Raw genomic sequence first — 23,321 nt, forward strand, 5'->3', positions numbered from 1 at the left:
TCTAGTTGTAATATTGATGTTATGTTTGTATTTATACTTGCATGTGTTTGATGTGTGCTTTCTTGTTGTTTTTTTCTTATTAATCAATCCAATACCCAACAGTTGTGCCATCTGATGAATCAACAATGATATCAGAACTTGAGATGAAATATAAGGAAAAGGCTGCGCAGGGATATGTGTATGCAGCAAGACTCACACATGTGAGGAAAACAACCAAAAAGATCACGGTGCCATCCAGCGATTTTAAAGTAGAACTTAAAGTAGCTGATCAAAAAGTTGATAAAAGCTCAAGCAGCTCTGATGGGGAACCTCCAGTTAAAACCAGTAAACTTGAAGTTGAAGAAGATGCACCTGATCAAGAGCAAACAGAAGAAACTCTGGAGAAAGCCAAGCTTGTGGTTACTTTGGAAAGTGTTGTGAAATCAACGGATGAACAAAGCCCTTCATCCGATTATCAACCTCCGTCCAGTGATGATGAAGAAATAGAAAGCATGAAAGAGAAAAGAGAGCTGTCTGAATCATCTGATGCACATCATCAGGAGGAGGCTGAGAATGCTCCTCAAGACATTTCAGATACAAGCAAAACCGATGTAAAGGATGAGGAATCCCCTAGGATTGAGATGGACCAAGATGTGGATGTCCCAGAGGAGAAAACTACACCCAAACGCAAACTGGACTCAACAGATGAGGCTGATACTGAGGAGGAAACAGATGCTCCTTCCCCAGCCAAGATTGTACATTATGAAGAAGAAAGAGAAGAAGAAGAAGAAGATGATGATGATGATGATGATGATGATGATGATGATGATGATGATGATGATGATGATGATGACAGTATTTCAAGTGAAAATTCACAAGTTGCAATATCAGATGACACCATTCATGTTGAAGGTGATTTAAATGTACAATTGAGGCCTGCAGAAGATAACCGTACAGGAGAAATTAAAGTTCCAGAAGAGAGGTCTGAACTTTATTTCGAGCTACAGGACACTTCAGCAGAGGAAGACAAATTTGATATGGAACCATCAGATACGTCAGAACCTCCTAACTCTGAAGCTGCTGCTACTCCAACCAAAATTGTTCGTTTTGAAATCGATTTGAATAAAGAAAGTAGTTCAGAGGATGAAACTGTTATAGATACAACCTTGGTGCTAGAAGAAGAAGAAGAAGATGACTATAACCCAGATGGTGGCCTGGATGAGCAGAGTACCATGGAGGAAGAAAAAGAATCTCAAGAAGATGAACCAACGACTGCTGATATTCAAGATAATAAGGATAATAAGGAAAAAGACATTTCAGAAGAAGATGCAACCAAACAAGAGACTGCTAAAAACATTGATACGACACCAGAAGACCATGAAAGCTTGGAAATGGATGGAAGAAAATCAGATGAGGAAGATTATCTATCAGCACCACCATTGTCAAGAGAAGAAATGGAGGTGGATGATCTACCTTTGTCAGAAGAAGATGTGACATTTCCTGAGGTAGAACCACTAGAAATTACAGAGGAGTCTGAGCCCATGACTGATTCTGCTGGGGAGCCTGAAATAAAGCCAGTGCAAAAACCATCTGTTGAGCTTTCTGCTCTTGATCTTGAAGAAAAACTACAAGGAACTCTTGTAGAAGAGCCTCAGCTTAAGCAACATAAAGTTCCATGTGTAGAAATGGCTCCTTTAACTTTAAATGATGAGCAGTTTATGCCAACAGCTAAATCAAAACAAGATGATGAACGCCGACCAAAAATGTACGGGGGTACCCCAACAAAAGTGCCAATTTCAGTGATGCTGGATCCTGTCTTTGAGCCGATGTCAGAAGAGAAGCGAAAGTCACTGGTGGAAGAAGAGGAGGAGCGACGCCCCAAATTTTATGCCACTATTCCATCAGAGCTGTTTCTGATTCACAAATTTGACTATGATGAAAATAAGAACAGCAGCCCTAAACCTGTTTGTGAACCACCAGTTGGGTCCATCGAAGTAATTTCACCAAGTGAGCTGTCTCCAAATTTTCAGGATCTTGAAGCCAAACTGCAGGAAGGTTTAGTCAAAGAACCTGAAATAGACGTGAAGACAGTTACTCCAGATGAATCTGCACCTTTGATGCTGTCCAAACTAGAAGACTCTCCATCTGGACAAGAAACAGAGCCACTAAGGGATCAAGAGGAAGAGCAGCCATTGATAATAACTGAATCAGGAGATGAGAAGGATTCAATTGCAGAAGAAAAGGATGAAGGAGATACTGAAAAAGATCATCTTGATGAAAGCAAGCATTCTGCTGCAGCTGCTGATGGTGATCTAGATGACTCCATCATATCCCCAGCATTTACAACAATGTTGAAGGATGTGTTTTGTTTTGACGGCGATCCTGTTCACTTCAGCGTCAACTTCATCGGCAACTCAGCACCTAAAGTGTCCTGGTTCCGCGAAGGTGAACCAATCCGAAATAACGAAGACTTCCAGATCTCCACTGATGATGTATCCAGTAGTCTGCACATACCAGATGTGATTGTTGAGGACAGCGGAGAATTTTTGGTGAAGATTGAGAATGAAGCTGGATGTGAAGAGTGTTCTGCCGTATTGGAAGTTGAAGGTATGCTTCCCTTGTAGAAAATTCAGGGGACATCATGGTGGCGGTATACATCATGTCATATTTAACCGTCTAATCCTGCAGCATATCACATTCTCACCAATACTGCGCATTGTAACATCATAACAAAATATACTAATGCACAAAGTACATCATTAACCATTTTTTATACCATTCATCGGTGAATAATTGAAAGGGTTCTACCTTCTATATTTTATTTATTTTATCCATCCAAATACTTGTGGAATGAGCTTTCTCACCACAAACCTTCATTAATATATTCTAAGACATCCATGATATGCCATACCAACAAAGTGCAAAACTAAAGCATATCTGATATGTGTATTTGTTTTGGATACAATTTGTGCATATCTACTTATATCATATATCAAATAATTATGCTGAATGTTTTAACATTTTGACCCATGGTGTACTACGGATCTTCTAACAACTCTGCATAAGCATCAATCATGATTGCATGAACTAAAATTGCATGATTCAACCTCACTTTAACTGATATACCCTTATTGCAAGTCCTGTTTTATTGTGTATCTGTGATGTTTGTTATGTTCACTTTACCCCAGTGATAGCATAGTTCCATAGCAACTTTCATTTGCATGCTTTGCTTTTGTGCCATTATAAGCCAAGTTCCTGTATGATATTCATGCAATGTGCTTTTTCAAAATACATGTAACTTTGTGAATTCATGTTCTGTGGTTCATTTTCTTTTGGACATCTTGAAAAGATTCATCTACCTTGATGTCAATTGTTACAATGTTATGTCCTACTGCGTTCATTATTATGTGTGTTGCAATAGTGAATAGAATCCTTGTCAATTCAATGTTGTTATAATTTAATATGTTACTAAGCAGCATAATCCAAAAAAGATTACATAAAATGATTAACCTAAATTGCATTATCACAAATGATCCAAGCCATAAGTATAAAATTTATATGCCTATCTCCCCATCTGCTGCTAATAAAAACATCTTAAAATGCAAATAAGTTGCTCCTTAAAAGAGTGCTGAAATTCATACACCCCCATTGAAGACATTGCCTTAAACTTCCACACAGGGAACTTCAAATGGAGTCACCCATTCAGGTAACCCCATTTGAAATTACCAATCCCTGTGTGGAAGATTAAGTGTGTATGGATTTCAACTTGGGTAGCCCATTCCCTCTAAAAGCTAGAATGAGCTGACAACCTGTCCATTTTCTCTTCTCATTTCTTTCCTTCAAAAATTTCCTCTCACAACACAGTAGCATGGATCTTACCCTCATGATCTAAATTTTGTGATTTATTCCAAATTTGGTCATTTGATAACAATTTTGGGGATTTGGACAAGATCCATGGTGCTGCCATAGCAACCACCCACCCACATGTATTAATAAAATTAACTACATTATTTACATTTATGGTGGAAGGTTCATTTACAATTGTATTCTTTAATTCAAAATATGAAAACTGACATGTGACTTGATCAAGCAAAATGAGTTGCATGTCATGAAAATCAACAGTCAATTTTTTTTTTCAAAATTCTTGGACATAAGGTATCCTGAGATATGATGACATCTTTTGACCATCAGAATCTTATCCTTTTGTTCTTGACAAACAAACAACTCATTTTGTCATAAATATTGACTTTGCCAAGTATCCAAATTCTTTGGAATTCAAAAGGGTAGGACTTATGTACCTCTTTTCATCTTTAGGCTCCACTCATAGACTAATGGGCTATTCCAGTTGATATCAATACACCCCCTATGGAAGACATGACCTTAATCTCCCACATAAGGAGTGTGAATTTCAAATGGGGTTACCTGAATGTTAATGAGGATCAATCATTCCATGAAGTGCGAGAGACAAACTTGCAATGGGCTATTCCAGTTGAAATCCACACTACCCCTGTTGAAGATTTTGGAAGTTTGTTCCACAGAGGGAGTATGAATTTTAAATGGAATTAGCACATTAGGCAGCTTAATTTGAATTTCACGCACCTTCTTTTGACGGCGATCCTGTTCAACCTGAATCTTCAACAGAGGGAGGGTGAGTTTCAAATGGAGCTGCCTTATGTGTTAATTCTATTTGAAATTCATACTCCCTCTGTGGAATATTATTCCAAAATCTTCCAGAGGGGTAATGTGGATTTCAAATGGAATAGCCCAATGCCCACTCTGCCCCTGTTACAGAATATTTTTACTGAATATGCGAGATTTTTCATTGCATACAAAGCATGGGAACTTTGCCTGTAGGGTTGCTATCATATTCACACCCCCTGTGTGGAAAATAAAGATCATATGGGGTATATGGATTTCAAGTGGAATAGCCTAGTAGTATCAGCTTATTGCAAATCATGAAATGTAAACCATCATTTGTTTCTTAAATTGCAGATGTCTCAGATCATTCAGGGAGTGAAGGACAACCCAAAGTCCAAGCTCCTTCACAGCATCCTTCACAGCCACCAGTGCAGCATAAACCTGTACAACCTGCACAGGTAAGTCTGTCGCAGAGATCTGCCAGGAATAATGTGACTTGTTTAAGCTTAACTATGTTCATCAAGTCTTAATTTTGGGAATTTATTAATTTCACTTTTCTGCAGCACATGCTAGGGACAAGGGGTAATTGAGAATGTAAGTGAATAGGTGCATTTCAAAATTGATGACTAGAATTCTCTATTCCAAACCGATAAGGTCTCTGGCTTTAACAGGTTGTCACTGAGCATAGTGGTCAAGATTCCTAATCAGCCTATATTTTGAATAACCATCACAGCCAGGATTAACTAACCAAGTTTCCATACAAGTAAATATCACTTGATGGATGAGTGACAAGAGCAAAGATGTGTGAGTTATCAATTTTCTTAGAATTTTCTCATTTCTGCCCATTTCAGACTCAGCAGCAACATGCCCAACCAATTCAACAGCAACAACCACCTCAGCAACAACAACAACAGCGTCCACCCCAACCGCAACAGCAGCAGCCACCAGCACAACAGGCAGCTCCTAAGCAGCAGCCACCAGCACAACAGGCAGCTCCTAAGCAGCAGCCACCAGCACAACAGGCAGCTCCTAAGCAACAGCCACCAACACCGGCTCCTAAGCAACAGCCACCAGCACAACAGGCAGCTCCGCAGCAGCAGCCACCAGCACAACAGGCGGCTCCTTCACAACAGCCGCAAAAACCAGAATTCTTGTACAAACTTGAATCTACATCAGCCGTTTTAGGAGAACCAGCCAGATTCAGTGTCAGGCTTGCTCAAAGTGTTCCAACACCAGAAGTTTTCTGGTACAAGGTAAGAGTCAATTATAATACAGGGTTACCAAACCCCCTATTTGAGAGCCCAATTGGGTGACTTTCGAAGATTTTAAACGTGACTTACGACCATTTCCTGTCCCAGTGTATGGAAATGAAGCTGTAGAAATAGTAACTGCTGAGTGTCTTGTCTCAATTTGAAAGTAACGCCATGTTGGATTTTACAGTGGCAGATTTGAATCGGTGTGTTTAAGCGGTTGCATCGCCAGCATGCGGAAAAGTCATCACACATGTGTTTACGTTCCACAGGATTAGGCTAGCGCACACAATTCAAATCTGCCACTGTAAAATCCAAAATGGCATTTATTCTTAACTTGAGATGAAACAGACTATAGTATTTTTTCTCCTTAGTTGATTCAAGTAGGACTACACTTATATAGCCTGTAATTTGAGGCCTCTGTATACCAATACCTAAATGACACACAGAATCGGATCTATGGCTCCCTTTGGAGGACAATTAAGATCCTTTTATTTTTAAGATTTTTTGATCTATTTTGGTATTGTATTCTGTTGTTGATATGCTTAATATATTTAAAAAAAAACATTCCACTCGAATGTGTGGTGCTTAAATCCGATGGTATCATGTTCATTTCCAAGAAATAAAGTGTGATTTTGTTAATAATCTTGAAAACGAGAAATACATTATTTTGAAATTAATGTTCTCCTCATCCTATGGTATCATTTCTGACACCAACCAACCGAATAAATACTTTTCAGGAAACTACTTTGAGTGACGGGGAGGTGGTAAGATCAAAACTTTGTCCTCTTTATGTAGACTTTCAAATGTGCTGTCTACTTATAGCTGTATACTCTTAATATGCTATTCTGTGCTATTTCTGTGGTATATTATATGAAGACTAAAATGATTCTGTCGTGCAAGGTTAACATATAATGTGACTAGACTACAGTTTCATAAGCTTTCAAATCTTTGTCTTAAATGTGTTAATTATGTTTTATACAAGCATACCATTATTTGATTTGGGTGATCTGTGTATTAATATTGTATAAAGGGAGAAGGTGGCCTAATATTTTTTAATATTGTATTAATATTTCTTAATTTTATATATATGGTGTGTGTTGCAGAGTTGTGGGGTGTGTGGGAATATAGGGACATACTGTTGCAGATTGCTTCTTTTTTTTATTCACTTAAAAATTCCAAAATTCTTAATAGGGCCCCACATAGCTCCTTGTCCAAGGGCCCCAAATTGTGATTGTATTTTCAAGTCAATTTACTTTCCTGAATGGCATACTGTACTTTCCTGAATGATCAAATACTTAGAGTATTTTTATGCCTCCACTGCAATGCTGTCAGTCAGGGCATACTGTGTTTGCATTGTCTGCCTGTATCTCCAGATGCTGGCTGTATCTCTTGAATGGATGACCAGATTGACTTCAGATTTATAGGATAGCTATGCCATTGTCAGAAGGGGTGTACCTTGACTGACCACACTTTCAGTGCCCATATGCTTGTTATTATGCAATCACATCATATGGGATATTTGCTCTCCCTATTGCTTTGTGCATTGAAAATTTTTGATGCTTGGTTCGGTTATTGTTAAATAAAAATGTTTGAAAAAAAAGCAAATTAGCTCATTATCATAATAATGAATACACAAATTAGAGGTTAACAAAATTTTATTTTTCAAAGGTTTTTTAATGACATTTTTTTAAAGAATTTTACAATCGTCAATTTGGAGGAATTGTGGTAGATGCTTTGCAACAGTGTGTCCTGCCACAGAGGGAGTATGGGTTTTAAATAAAATAGACAGTTGGGTAACATCTATTTGATCCATTTGAAATACTTCAGTTGTGGAAGATACAGGTAAAGCCATATACAGGATGAGTATGGGTTTCAGAATAATAAACCATAGCCAATTCCATGTGAAAAACAAGCTCCCTCTGTGAAAGAATTTTCTTAAATCTTGCAACCTAACTATTTAGTACGGTGGTGGTCATGCCATATGGTTTTACACACCTGTGAAAGACATGTTTTTTAAATCTTCCACAGAGGTAATTCAGATTTCAAATGGAACAGCCAATTGTACTTTGTACATTGTATGCACATTGTATACTGAAATAAGTCACACAAACATGTAGTTTAAATAGGACTGTAACTTAAGCATATATATGTCTTTATCATTTAACAGAATCGTCAAAAGTTGGCGCCTCAGAGCCACATCAAGGTGCTGTCAGATGAAGGTGTTCACACCCTGCTGTTCCTTGAAGCTAAACAAGAGGATCAAGGAATCTACCATTGTGAAGCTAGGAATCAATTGGGATCTATCAACTGTGGAGCTCAGCTCAGAGTAGATAGTAAGTGCTCAGTTAATTATTTATTTGAAATTATTTATTTGAATGGGTGTGCTGCTGGAACTCTGAAACCCCTACCCAGCAGATTTGACAGTTTTGACCAATTTTTCTTAAATCGGGTTACAGTAACATCATAAAGGACTCCATATTTTTCACATTTTAAAAATTTGAGGTAAAGGTAAAGGAGACGATCCTGTATAAACAGTGATCGGAGTGCCCATCTCTCTTTCATTGGCGATTGGGCCAGACTCCTCCATGTAATGTTGCTATAGGGGGATCGCTACACCTCCTCTAGGCCTACAGCGAGTCTGTTACCTTCCCAGCATTTAAGAATGCCGGTACCCATTTAAACACCTGGGTGGAGAGGAGTAATCGAGATAAAGTGCCTTACTCAAGGGCACAACATGATGGCGTCGCCGGGGCTTGAACCCACAACCTTCCGATTATGAGTCAGTGCCCGTTCCGCTAGGCCACCGTGCCACCAAAATTTGAAGACTATGGGGTCCCAAACAATTTTTGGGAGTCTTTAGACACAAATTCTGACACAGTTATTACATGTTAGTCTCAAATTTTTTTAAAAGTTTTTTAGTTGTTAGTGTTACATTGTGGTTCTCTTTGAGCATAACTTAATCATACATGTACTAAATGCTTGTTTGTCACTATCCCACTTTGTAACAGGTCATGACCCTGGCCTTCATGGTAAACCTCAAACTGCACCAGTCATTCATGCTTCTTTCACTGATGTTGATGTGTATGAAGGCACACCTGTTGAATTCATCTGCCATGTCAGTGGAAACCCAGGTAAGCTTACAAAATAATATCTGACGTGTCATGTCAAAAGGAGACACTTTTGGGCAGGATCGTAAATGGAGAAATAGCCAAAAATCTCCCTGGGGGTGATTTTTTTACAATTTGGGTTTGTTGCGAATTTGTGATGTTATTTTTGTTTAAAATATTGTCTGATAGTTTCAGACCGAATATAACTGGCATCTTGTATTTTTGAGACATTTTTCAAGGTAATTCCTACTCTCAACATTGTCAATAATATTTCTAAAGGCCGATATCTCAATTTCCAATTTTATAATAACATAACTTAAGAACTCAATATCTTCACTTAGAAATGTCCGATTTCATCGGAGAAAATGGCATCGTGGAGCAAAATATCTCTATATTTAAGATATGTAAAAACCTCAAAATTGATAACCTGCCCAAAAGTGTCTCCTTTTGACATGACACGTCACAAATCATAGCCACGAAGTAGACCTTTCATTTCATCCTGATATATTGCATACTGACAAATTCAAGATGATTATAAACTGTTCCTTCTGAGATTTATTGAGTTATTAACTTTAAACAGTCCACATATGAAGTCACTTTTATGATTTCCTTAATCATAAGTATAAACCTGTATTATTAAGTCCCTTCTGTGACCTGTACCATTTTTTGATTTGTCAAATTACAGCTATAACCTGTAAGGAAACTATAAAAATAATCCGTAGTCACCATATTTACATAAGCAAAGGTCAAATGTTGCCAGAGTAGTTGTTGTTGCAAACATTCAAAATGTTTAATTTTCTTACTCCAAAACCTCTGAGCTCCTTGGATGATAAAAGGAGCAAATGATAAACAGCAGACTTTTAGATGACAACATCACTGGTCGATGATCTTCCCTATCTGATTCATTAGCTCATTTAGTTATCCGAAGGTCCCAGCTCCAAATCCTGGATTGTCAGTGAAGTTTTCTGCTGGCTCTCATTTATATGTGTTAAGACTTGTGATAAAAACCATTCACCTTAGTAAACCTGTTTATGTTTTCTATTCTTTTTTAGAACCAACCATCAACTGGTATCTGAATGACGCAATCATCAAACCATCGCGCTATTTCATGATGATTTACCAGGATGGCGCTGCTCGTCTCTTGATCAATGAGGTGTTCCCAGAAGATGAGGGCATGTACAAATGCGAGGCCGTCAATCCAAAAGGCCGCGTGTCGTGCTCTGGAAAGCTTACGGTGGCAGGTACGGCCCCTGACAAAGATAAAAAATAAAAAAAGGAATTGTTATAATGTGGGAAATTGGTAATGGCTGTTTATGTAAAATATTTTGGGTAGTTGGGTGAAAATTATTCCTAGGTAGATCTATTTGATCTATTTTCAATTTTATTTTGATTTTGATTTTATTTATCTTTAATTTGTGATTTAATATATGTGATTAAAAAAGCTATATAAAAAAGCTAAGTCACCAAAGCCATATTTGGTGAACAGCAAACCATACTTGGTTGGTAACAAACCATATTTGGTAAAAAAAAACACATTTGGTATATAGCAAACCATATTTGGTGAATAACAAACCATATTTGGTAAATGCATTGCCATATTTGGTATATACCAAAACATATGACTAACCATGTGATCAGTAGGAAGCCATATTTGGTTTATGAGATCTTTGTGAGATCTTTCATTGGTTCAAAACGAACCATAATAATCACTGCCAGCTTGATGTGACCCCAGTCCTGTAACAAATTGTATGTAATTCTAAGAACTGTCGCCTGCTCAGCGTCACCCATATGGTGGTGTGGAAAAAATATTACCCATAATGCTTTGCTTGTATTTGTGGTGGTGTGCAAACGGGCAAGTATAATTAGGTAAATATATGTAGATGATGAATAGGCAACAGTTCTTAGTTTTTATTAAAATGGTTAATTGCAAAGAACGTTTTCAATTTTTAAAAGAAAAATTTTCCGCTGGTTTAAAGACGTTAAACCACTAATTTGATACAAATTGTGAAGATTATTGAAATCTTTTTTTTGCTCTTGGCCTTCAACCTACGCATTTTTCTGACACATTACAGTGTATTCATTTCAAAACTTGGGACTTTGATTCCATATTTGGAGTGTACTATATAGCTGAAATGGGTGAAAATGTGTAGGGAAGTCAGAACCCCGGAAACGGGAGAAGCAAATAAGCATTACAAAATTTGAATATATAAATAACATAATTGATGTAAAATTTGTTCATTTTTGAAGGGATTTACTGTTCTGCTGTAGCAGGTTGCAATCAAATTTTATCATTGTATGATTTGTGGAATATAACTTCTATATGTCTGTTTGATAGTTACTACTATTGTTGTTTATTTTATTCTATTTATCCATTTGCTTTACCCTTGTATTTTTGTGGTGATGTTGCTGAAATAGATGGCGCTTTTTTCACGGGATTGTTTATTGAATTTAAATGCATGAATTATATGTTAGATTAAAAGCCGCCATTTTTGTAAAATAAAATATTTATCACTCATCTTTATTATTATCAATATTATTATTTTTATTAATATAAATTAGTCTGCAGCTGCTACAACAGAACTTATATTCCTTCAAAATGATCAGATATAAGTTATTTAAATCAGCCAATCAGATCATCAAGATGTGTTAATTCCTACCAATCAGAAACCTGTAGACTTTCATCCAATCATAGCAGTAGGCTTAGTGGATGTATGTAGTTTGCAGTTACCATAGTAATGACAGGGTCCATTTTGGGTGGTGATGTGAATATGTTTTGGCATTGAATGGGAAAGATGGACGTATTTTATATAATTATTTCAATTATGTCAACTCAAATGAAGGTGGTGGTGAAGCATAATATGAAATTATTCAAAAAGCTTTCATTTGCAAACATATACAACTTAAATCATGTATGCATTAAATTATCTTGAAAATGCAAATATTGCCAAAAATTTACGAGATATTTTATCAGCACTTCACTTTTTAAACATCAACTCAGAAATACTAGCAGCACTTTTTATACAATTTTGATAACTCAGTATTTCTACTTCAAAATAATCAGTATTTCTAATTTAGAGTACTAAAGAAAACTGATAACTACATCAGTGTTTCTACTTTCTACATGTCAGTGTTTTTAATTAACAATGGTAGAATAGGAAAATGTAAAGTTGGTTCAAGGAAGCTGCAATTATAAATGTAATTTGTATCTTGTGTTAAAAAAATGTGAAAATTTTGTATTATAATATGTGATCTATCATGGTGATGTAATTTTATAAATTATTAGAAGGTTCAAGATTTATTCAAATTATTTACTTAGCAGTCAAAATTAATTATAAAATCTAGTGCAAAATCAATGAAATCTAGAAATAGATGAATGAAGCTTGAAACCACATCATTTTGTTTACTTCAGACTTATTTTTATCAATCTGTAAGTGGCACAATGTTTAACTTTGTAGTTATCGCAAATTTATCTTAAACTTAGAAAATCATATTTTTATTTAGTTTTGTTGTGCCATTATGTTTATATTTTATTTGATCCTTATTTATAATTAGTACTCTTCATAATTTTGATCAATTAGCAAACCAAACGATTCAAATTATTTAATATTATTTATCATCATAATTTAAATGCCTTTAATTATGGTAATATAATATACAAACATTTGCAGATTCTAAATTTCAACATCACTTGGGAAGTTGTTATTAAGGGAACTACAATTTGTAATTAATTCAAACCTTTAGACCTTAACAAAAAACATCTCAATTTTGTCACAAATTTGTGTGTGCTAAGCTGACAATTGATTTTGAGTGAAAAAAAATTGAAAATTTTATGCTAAATGAATGAGGAATAATGAAATAGTTTCCAAGGGTGCTTTCTGTAAATTAATGTGGCTTAACCATTATGGTGCCTGTTATATCATATTAGTGCCTTTCACATAGTGCCTTTCATCATGTCTAGTTTGGCTTAACACCATGAGTACTTACCCCCGATTGGTTACAAGAAGACTATAATGATATTTTGAGCCAATCAGCAACTTGGTAATAATGGTGGTATTGCTAAAGCAGATTGAGCTTAAATATCGAGAAGCTGTATTTTAATTGGTCACTAGGATGAATAGACCACATAATTAACCAATCGGGAGTGCTGTAAGAAATACAGTAGTTCTCAAGTACTGACCCCCGATTGGTTACAAGAAGACTATAATGATATATTGAGCCAATCAGCAACTTGGTAAGAATGGTGGTATTGCTAAAGCGGATTGAGCTTAAATATCTAGAAACTGTTTTATAATTGGTCACTTGGATGAATAGACCACATAATTAACCAATCGGGAGTGCTGTAAGAAATACAGTAGTTCTCAAGTACTGACCCCTGATGGGTTACAAGAAGACTATAATGATATATTGAGCCAATCAGCAACTTGGTAAGAATGGTGGTATTGCTAAAGCGGATTGAGCTTAAATATCTAGAAACTGTTTTATAATTGGTCACTTGGATGAATAGACCACATAATTAACCAATCGGGAGTGCTGTAAGAAATACAGTAGTTCTCAAGTACTGACCCCTGATGGGTTACAAGAAGACTATAATGATATATTGAGCCAATCAGCAACTTGGTAAGAATGGTGGTATTGCTAAAGCGGATTGAGCTTAAATATCTAGAAACTGTTTTATAATTGGTCACTTGGATGAATAGACCACATAATTAACCAATCGGGAGTGCTGTAAGAAATACAGTAGTTCTCAAGTACTGACCCCTGATGGGTTACAAGAAGACTATAATGATATATTGAGCCAATCAGCAACTTGGTAAGAATGGTGGTATTGCTAAAGCGGATTGAGCTTAAATATCTAGAAGCTTTATTATAATTGGTCACTTGGATGAATTGACCACATAAGTAACCAATCGGGAGTGCTGTAAGAAATACAGTCGACTATATTTAGCCAATCAGCAACTTGGTAAGAATGGTGGTATTGCTAAAGCGGATTGAGCTTAAATATCTAGAAGCTGTATTATAATTGGTCACTTGGATGAATAGACCACACAATTAACCAATCAGGAGTGCTGTAAGAAATACAGTAGTTCTCAAGGGGTTAAGTCTTTCTCCCTTACCTCTATGTGTCTGTTTGTCTGTCTTTATGTTTGTCAGTTTTACCTTGATTTCAGGGGTTTTTTTTGTACCAATTTGTACCTATTTTTGTGATGTACAGTTTTATATCATTTGATTACTGATCTTTTCATTTCATTTCACCCCTGTAGTAAATGTTTCATCGCATTTGTTATTTTTATTTTCTTAATGTTACCCTTGGAAGAATCTTATTTTTAATTATGGTCCATTGTGAATGTCGCTGGCAGTTTGCAAATGCATGGCAAATACTTTTGTGAAATTATTTATTGATATTGATAATGTTGATATATAAAAATAGAACTTATGTATTCAGCTCTGTAGAGCTTTAAATTTGAAAGAAACAAAAAAAAACAGAAGTATAGTAAGATCATGTTGTAGTAATTTTTGCCAAAAATGTGATGAGGAAAAGAATGAAATAAATCTTGGTAGATGTCGCTTTGGTGACTGCACAAAAAAATGAGAACACTTTGTTGGATACCATTGTCTTTTTTGCTGTAATTGCTCCCAATTAAAAAAGAGAGCTGTGGAAGCCTGAGAGCAAAGCAAAAGGAAATATTGGTTTATTTTGAAAGACCCCTATTGTTTCATAATTTTAATTTACAAAACTTCCCAGATTTTAGAAAGGTGTGTTTAATTTGGAACAAATTCACAGTACACCATTTGAATGTGTAGAAATCATGATCATTCAACACAGTAAATGTTCATTGAAATAAGATAAAATACTGTAACATGGTATTTTCAAGTCATTTTGTATAGATCTCTAACTTGTATTTCTTGACAAATTTGTTTGAACATCACATTTTGTTATTTTGAATTTGAATTAACATTCAACAAACACTGGAGTGTTAACCTGCTTGTAATGGGCTATCATTTCCAGTTGTAATCCATACACCACTATGGAAGACTTGACCTTAATCTCCCGGGAACACAGTGTAGACTTCAAATGGGAGTTACCCATTCAGGTAACCTTATTTGAAATTTCATGCTGCCTGTGTGGAAGATAAAGTTGTGTCTTTCATAAGGGGTGTATGGGTTTCAACTGGAATAGCCCAATGCTTAAAAGGTGGCAGTTGCTTAAATATTCAATCAAACTTGCAAACAAATGTCATGAAATATCACGATATGCTTGCTTCATGTAACTTGTTGCAAATATATCTGCGTTATGGATCTTAAAAAGGCTTGGAAACATTTTTCAGTAACAAATTCTCATTTGTTGAATGTTTTAACTAGAATATATTTATCTAAAAAAAGCTAGCTAATTCATGTGATCAAAATATACATTCATAAATGAGTATATAAACCAAAGCAGCTCATTTCAAAATTAATACAAAATAATTTTCCATAAATTCATCAAAATCATCCACAGCTCTCTATATCATAATCATCTTAATAGGCACTTATTGTTATTATGAGAAGGGCCTCCCTCAGCCATACCAGATCAATTTCACTGAATTCTTGTTAAATTCATCCTTTTCTTGTAGAGCTAAAACATTTATTTTAGCATTTTAGCAGGACATCATTTTTGACGAGGTAGAGCCTTGCATGCCAAGAGTCACCTGCCAGCTGAATAAATAAGTGTTTCTAGTTTATGTAGCATTGTTTGCTACTTAGCAAAAACAGGTATAGTATGGCTCAAATTTTCTTATTTATGGTGTGGTATGTGGTAAAAACCCCTTCTCATTCTGAATAATGTGCCTAATAAGGTTATGATATTACCATTTTACTGGGGAGTAAGGCTGGCAGAGACAATTTCTTCAATTGAGGTATCGGTTATCGATAATATTTGCAGTGACAAACTCTTTCCAAGCTGGGGTCCGATCCGGTAGCCGTACCAGATAAAAAACCCTTAGCTGATTCAAAACTTTTCTTTCTTATTTTCCTCTAAGCATATATTGGCACCCTCTGTGCTAGCTACGTGTTCTTATATTGTGCAGTTACTAAGAATTCAAGCTTTTTTCCCAAAGATCGTCAAAAGTTTGCCAAAATATTGAAGATTTTTGGAAAAGAGAGCACCAAATTTAGATGTTAATTTTGTACAGAAATCCCCAACTCAAACTATTTGCATTCTTCTTTATATCCTATTTTCAGTTGAAGAAATTGAATCAGCTGCCGTACCCCCTAGGTTTATTAAGAAGATCACTCGTATTGAGGTGTTGGAGGGCAACCCGGCTCGTTTTGACTGCAAAGTCACGGGCAGCCCCCGACCAGAAATCAATTGGTTCCGGGAAGATGAGGAGATTGAAAGTTCGCCGTACATGAGGATTCAATCGTCACCAGATGGTTCAAGCTCACTAATCATCCAAGAAGTATTTGCAGATGATTCGGGGAGGTTCACAGTGAAGGCGTCTAACCCAGCGGGCGAGGTTCAATCCAGCGCACCTCTGGTCGTGCAAGGTATTGAAGTGAATTGTTTGCACTTGCATGTCTAACATACCGTCTTACATATCAAATTGTACAGGGGTCAAAAATTTAAGTTGCTTTGATTTTCATGAAACTTGTACCAAATTGTCTAGCTTCAGCCTCACTACCTGAAACTAGATAAGCAATTTGGTACAAGTTTCATGAAAATTGGAGCAACTTTAATTTGTTGAAATTGTTTAATTTGAAAATTCTGTCTGTCAGTCTGTCTCTTTGTAAGTCTGTCCGTCTGTCTGTCTGTCTGTCTGTCTGTTTGTTTGTTATGAGCTGTGAGGTAATGAGTTGTCTGCTTGTCATTCTTGTTTCGTGAATAGTTGTCAAAGAGGAATGTAGAGAGAGTGAGATGATTTAAACTGATACAATACCTTTGTATTAGATGTCAATGTGTTTGTCTGTCCTGTGCAGAATGAGTTTGCTTGATGCCAAATGTGTGAGTGTGATTCTAGAAAATGTTGTTATCAAATTTGTAGTTAATTGATCTGAAATCGGTTTTATTTGTGTATTATAATGCATGTTATGCCATATTTAAGGAATTGTCATTTAATTAAGTTGTGGATGATTGCATGGAAATTAAAAAAGAAAATATTTTGTTTTTAAAAGCATGTTGAATTGTAGAAACATAGATTTGTAAAACAATATAGATTTAGAAGCTTTCAACCAATGCATGGAGTGAGCATGAGCAGATGACACCAATAGGAGCTAGCCACTGAGTGATGTCAAAACACTACTACCAGCTTCTTCTAACCATGGCTATAGACAACACGTGTGACTAATAAGTTTTGTGCAGAGTGATGCTACCAACATTGATGTCAACGCTTTGAAGTGATGTGTAAGTCTGTATTTATATCTATTGATAATAATTAGGAAGGGTCAAAGTTCACCACAAAATGTGGTTACCATGAACCATTAGAGGCAGAGTAGCAGTACCCCCTTAAACCTATCATAATTGCCAATAGTAAGCTGTTTTGGAGACAAAGCATTTGTTAGTAAAAGTTGATATCCTGGGTATCTTGACTAATTTGGACCTGCAGAATCCAAAAAAAGGCAATGAGCAAACACTATTTTGAGTCTATGACCCTCAAAATTACCTCAGAAATTTTAAGTTACCACAGGGTTATACAGAGGTCAAAAATTAAACATGCTTTGATTTCACTCTTTAGCATTTCAAATTATTCATCTGCTTGTAAGGATCACAAAAATATATATTTGGTTTGTGTATGAGAAATACTGAAAAATGTCAAAGATCAATTTTCAAATTGTACAGGGGTCAAGAATTAAAGTTGCTTCAATTTTCATAAAACTTATACCAAATTGTCTAGCTTCAGCTTCACTATCTGAAACTAGACAAACAATTTGGTACAAATTTCATGAAAATTGTAGCAAGTTTTGACTCCTGTACAACTTCAAAATTGACCTTCCTTCAACTCCATAACCACAGGTAGTACATGCACAAAATTAACATTCTTGTGACCCTTTCAAACAGATGGATAATTTGATATGCTATTGAGTGAAATTGGAATTTTTGACCCCTGTTATAAAACAGTATAACCCTATTTCTGGGATCATTCTGAGGGTCATAGACTCAAAATAACAATTGTTGACCAAGGGGTCAAAGTTCACCACAAAATGTGGTTAACATGAACCATTAGAGGCAGAGTAGCAGTACCCTCTTAAACCTATCATAATTGTCAAACTCAATAGTAAGCTGTTTTGGAGACCTGCTATGGGGTTTGGTATAGTTGTCCATTTTTAATATTTGGAAATAAGCGATCCTCTCTTCCGCTATGTGTGGAGAAGGACAATATTTTGGCTAGCCAAAATTTCAATAATTCAGACTTAACAAAGCATTTGTTAGTAAAAGTTGATAACCTAGGTATTTTGACTTATCTGGACCTGCTGATCCATAAAGGCGGTGAGCAAGCATTATTTTGAGTCTATGATCCTCAAAATGAACCCAGAATGACCACATAGGGTTATACAAGGGTCAAAAATTAAACATGCTGTGATTTCACTCATCAGCATATCAAATTATTCATCTGGTTGTAAGGATCACAAAAATATATATTTTGTCCATGTATGACCAGTGGTTGCAGAGTTATGTACTGAAAAGGGTCGAAGATCAATTTTCAAATTGTACATGAGTCAAGAATTAAAGTTGCTCCAATTTTTCATAAAACTTATACCAAATTATCTAGCTTCAGATTTACTACATGAAACTAGATAAACTATTTGGTACAAGTTTCATGAAAATTGTCGCAACTTTTATTTTTGACCCCAGTACAACTTGAAAATTGACCTTTGACACTTTTTGGCACATTATTCCATAACCACGGGTAGTACATGCACAAAATTTACATTTTTGTGATCCTTATGACCAGATGGATAATTTGATATGCTATTAAGTGAAATCAGAGGATGTTTAATTTTGGACCCCTGTATAACCCTATTTCTGCAGTAATTCTGAGGGTAATAGACTCAAAATGACACTCTTTGACCAAGGGATCACATTTCACCACAACAAATGTGGTTAACATGAACATTAGAGGCAGAGTAGCAGTACCCCCTTAAACCTATCATAATTGCCAAACTCAATAATAAGCTGTTTAGGAGACCTACTATGGGCTTTGGATATGTGTCCATTTTGAATATTTGGAAATAAGTCTTCCCTCCTGCTATGTGAGGAGAAGGACAATATTTTGGCTAGCCAAAATTTCAATAATTCATACTTAAAAAAACATTTATTAGTCAAAGTTGATAACCTTGGTATCTTGCCAAATTTGGACCTGCTGAATCCAAAAAGGCGCTACTTTGAGTCCCTCAAAATGACTCCAGAAATGACCTCATAAGGTTACACAGGGGTCAAAAATTAAACATACTCCGATTTCACTCATTAGTATATCAAATTATTTGTCTGGTCATCACAATCACAAAAATATATATTTTGACCATGTATGACCTGTGGTTACATAGTTATGTACTGAAAAGGGTGGAAATTCAATTTTCAACTTGTACAAGGGTCAAGAATTAAAGTTGCTCCAATTTTTCATAAAACTTATACCAAATTGTCTAGCTTCAGCTTCACTACCTGAAAGTAGACAAACTATTTGGTACAAATTTCATGAAAATTGTAGCAACTTTAATTTTTTACCCATGTACCCCTGTACAACCTTTGACCCTTTTTGGCACATAATTCCATAATCACAGGTAGTACATGCACAAAATTAACATTTTTGTGATCCTTGCGACCAGATGGATAATTTGATATGCTATTGAGTGAAATCAGAGCATGTTTAATTTTTTACCCCTGTATAACCATATTACTGGGGGTTTGAGGGTCATTGACTCAAGGTAACACTTGCTCACCACCTTTTTTGAATTTAGCAGGTCCAAATCAGTAAAGTTACCTAGGTTATCAACTTTTACTCATAATGTTTGAACATTTTTTTATAAGCACATCTTTTAAATTTTCCTCTAGTCTTACTGATTCATTGTGGTATAAAAATTTTTGAACCAAAATGCATTCATTTAATTTTAACCATTTAAAGATTTCCCAGTACAGTTGGACCATTTCAATTGAAATCCATACACCCCATATGGAAGACATGCCCTTAATCTTCCACACAGGGCATGTGAATTTCAAATTGGGTTACTTGAATGAGTGACTCCATTTAAATCTACACCTCCTGTGTGGAAGATTAAGGTCATGTCTTCCATAGGGGTACATGGATTTCAACTGGAATAGCCATTTTATAAAAAGGATAAAGAATAAAAAACAGTACAGATCATTTAAATCTCAATTGTATTAACCCCATGAGAACTACCTGCCGATTGGTCAAAATGAATATTGTGTCCAATTTTGGACCAATCAAGGAGGTTATTAATATGATCATCTGCAAATGCAACTTTGACCATAAATAGTTTAAAGCCAAGTCATAATTGGCAATTGTAATGAGCATTTCAAGTTATCAACCAATCAGAAATGCTGTTAGATGACCAGGGGGTTAAGCATGTATAGATAACACTATTAACACACCAATGGTTAGTATGGTTTGATAAATAAAATATCACAGCACAGCGTTGGCTTGCACATAACCGTATTACCATGCATGTAAGATTGGTGATGCGGAGGAGATAAGCACATCAGTAGATGACGTCTGGTTGTACGGATCACAAAAATATTTATTTTGTCCGTGTATGACCTCACATTGACCTGTGGTTGCGGAGTTAAGTACTAAAAAGGGTCGACAATCAATTTTCAAGTTGCACTGGGGTCTAAAATTACAAGTTACTTTGATTTTCATGAAACTTACACTAAATTGTCTAGCTTCAGCCTCACTACCTGAAACTAGACAAACTATTTGGTATAAGTTTCATGAAAATTGGAGCAACATTAATTTTTGCCCCGTTTAAAACATTTTTGTGATCCTTACAATCATATGGATAATTTGATATGGTATTGAGTGAATGGGAGTATGTTTAACCCCTGTATAACCCTATTTCTGGGCAGTGGCGTAGGATCGTTTTTGACTTCTCGAAGGCAAAGAAGTAGAAAGGCGCTGAAATGCTAATTGCACAAAAAGTGCCTATAGGAGCAGTGAAATAAAACAAAAAAGGGCAAACCCCTCAAAAGTCAAAAATGGGGTCGAGAAGGCTGTGTGCAAAAAGTTTCTTGTATTGCATGCCCCCTACCAAAAAATGTCAGTATCGCCACAAAATTTGCCGATTTAGTTTTTTACTGAACTTTTTCAGATGTGAAGTGTCAAACTTGTTTTGGTATCATTATAACTTCTACTCCTATTATATCCAAAGTGAATTTAAGTAGGCCTATTCACTTTCTTTACTTGAAAAGATGTTCGCATTTTTACCATGACAAATTATTTTGGTAGCCCGAGCAAGGCAAATTTCTAACTAATTTGCATGGCCAAAAATGAATTCAAATTGAAATTTTCCTTGTACTCTGCGTGGATTTAACATGAAATTAAAAGAATTAAGACTTAATTCGTAATAAAAAGGCAAATTTTTTCTTGCGATGCACGCAATCTTCTAGAAAAAGTAACAACTCAGTTTGCCATTTCCCCTGGTAGCCTATGTTTTGCAAAGTGGCAACAAAATCTAAATGTATTTCCTTTTTTTAAATTTTGTTCATTCAGGTATAGAAATTTTAAAACCAAAATGCATTCTTTTAATTTTAACCATTCAAAAATTTCCCAAAGATGTTCATGCCAAATATTAGGGTACCCTAGGACAAACACGCCAAGTTTTGTGGTATCCTAAATAGACATACTAATTATTGGGGTACCCTGGGATAAATATGACAATATTGGAGAACCTTAGGACAGATATGCCATATTGGGGTACCCTAGGACAAATATACCAATATTGGGTTACAGACATTCCAAATATTGGGGTACTCTAACATAGACACACTAAATTTTGCGGTACCTTAGGGCAGACACACCAAATATTGGGGTACCCTAGGACAAGCACACCAAATATTAGGGTACCATAGGACAGGCATGCCAAATATTGGGTACTCTGGGATAGACATGCCCAATATAGAGTGTATTCAATACAACATCACTCATGACTGCGTCATCCTCATTTAAATACAATTCTGGCCTCCATAAGGTACCACAGGGCAATTTGTTGTTGGTGGTTTATTACATACACTCTATTGGGGTACCCTATAGGAGAAAAAAATGCTGTAGTAGAAAAAAAAGAGTAGAGTAGATGTGGGATGTGTTAAGAATATTTTGGGCTTTGCTAAACTTTGCAGCTGAGGACTGCATTTGAATATTACAGTTGAAATCCATACACCCTATGGAAGACATGTCCTTAATCTTCTGCATGGGAGATTAAGGTTGTGACTTCCATAAGGGGTGTATGGATTTCAATTGGAAAAGCCATTTAAAAAAAATGGTACAGATCAAGGATATTCCAATTGTAAGCATGTGTAGAATGAAAGTCAATTCTTAGTTTCCTGTAACATGTTTTCGGCAACATAATGAGGCAACTTTTTCATTATTCATTATTTTTTCCACTTTCATCTTTTCATTATTTTAAATTTAGAAAAGTGGGCATATGAATATGCAGTACTTTATGGCTATTACCTATATTGTTGATGAAAGACCATGTCAAAATGGCTATGCTTGGATGATCTTTATAGACATTTTGCAATGTCAGATTGAGAAAAAGTTTGAATTTGTTTTATATTCAAATGAAAAGAAATTTGCAATTTTTGTAATCACCAGAATCATGATGAGGTTAAGAAAAACTGCTGATTATGATCAGCAGGGTATGTCAGACATTTTTTTACAAAAATTTACTTTTTTATGAAAGTTTTGACCACAATAAAAGCTGATGCCAGCGGGTTACTGGAAACTAAGAATCAACTTTCATTAGAATATAATAAACACACCAATGGTAAGTATGGTGTGATACATAAAATATAACAACACAACGTTGGCTTGTATAAGTGTATTACCATCCATGTAAGATTGGTGATGAGGAGAAGATGAGTACATCAGTCAGCGGATGATGCCTCCAGATCCACAGGTGAGATAAGAGTACACTATGATCCACAACATGCTCATCTAATCAATGCACAGTTCTTTAACCCCAATACATTTGTATATTCATTGAATGACCTTTGAAAATTTGGGTACAAAATCTCATACTCTGTAACTATGATTGTTTAATTGAGGTTATTGAACTATGCCATTGGGATGAGGCCATTGTGGTCCATAGTGGTAGGGACACATGTATAAACCAGGTCATATGAAATGCATGAAAGTGA

General features: G+C 35.7%; 2 protein-coding genes across 5 annotated transcripts in view; both read left to right on the plus strand.

Annotated features, from left to right (window-relative positions):
* LOC140168133 (titin-like) overlaps window positions 1-14,570 on the plus strand; it is a 57,122-nt gene extending 42,552 nt beyond the window's left edge. For all 4 annotated transcript variants that reach the window (XM_072191444.1, XM_072191447.1, XM_072191446.1 and 1 more), the window contains 5 exons: window positions 4,972-5,075; window positions 5,469-5,870; window positions 8,038-8,203; window positions 8,879-9,001; window positions 10,030-14,570. In XM_072191444.1, coding sequence (XP_072047545.1) covers window positions 4,972-5,075; window positions 5,469-5,870; window positions 8,038-8,203; window positions 8,879-9,001; window positions 10,030-10,247 — 1,013 coding nt within the window. In that variant the 3' untranslated portion in view covers window positions 10,248-14,570. The remainder of the gene's footprint in view (window positions 1-4,971; window positions 5,076-5,468; window positions 5,871-8,037; window positions 8,204-8,878; window positions 9,002-10,029) is intronic.
* A 214-nt stretch (window positions 14,571-14,784) lies between these two features.
* On the plus strand, window positions 14,785-16,536 carry LOC140167511 (telokin-like). Its single transcript, XM_072190817.1, has 2 exons — window positions 14,785-14,800; window positions 16,196-16,536. Exons 1-2 carry the CDS (start codon window positions 14,785-14,787, stop codon window positions 16,534-16,536), a joined length of 357 nt encoding a protein of 118 aa, XP_072046918.1.
* The last annotated feature ends 6,785 nt before the right edge of the window (window positions 16,537-23,321 follow it).

Source organism: Amphiura filiformis, chromosome 13 (genome assembly GCF_039555335.1).
Source record: "Amphiura filiformis chromosome 13, Afil_fr2py, whole genome shotgun sequence".
Taxonomy (NCBI): Eukaryota; Metazoa; Echinodermata; class Ophiuroidea; order Amphilepidida; family Amphiuridae; genus Amphiura; species Amphiura filiformis.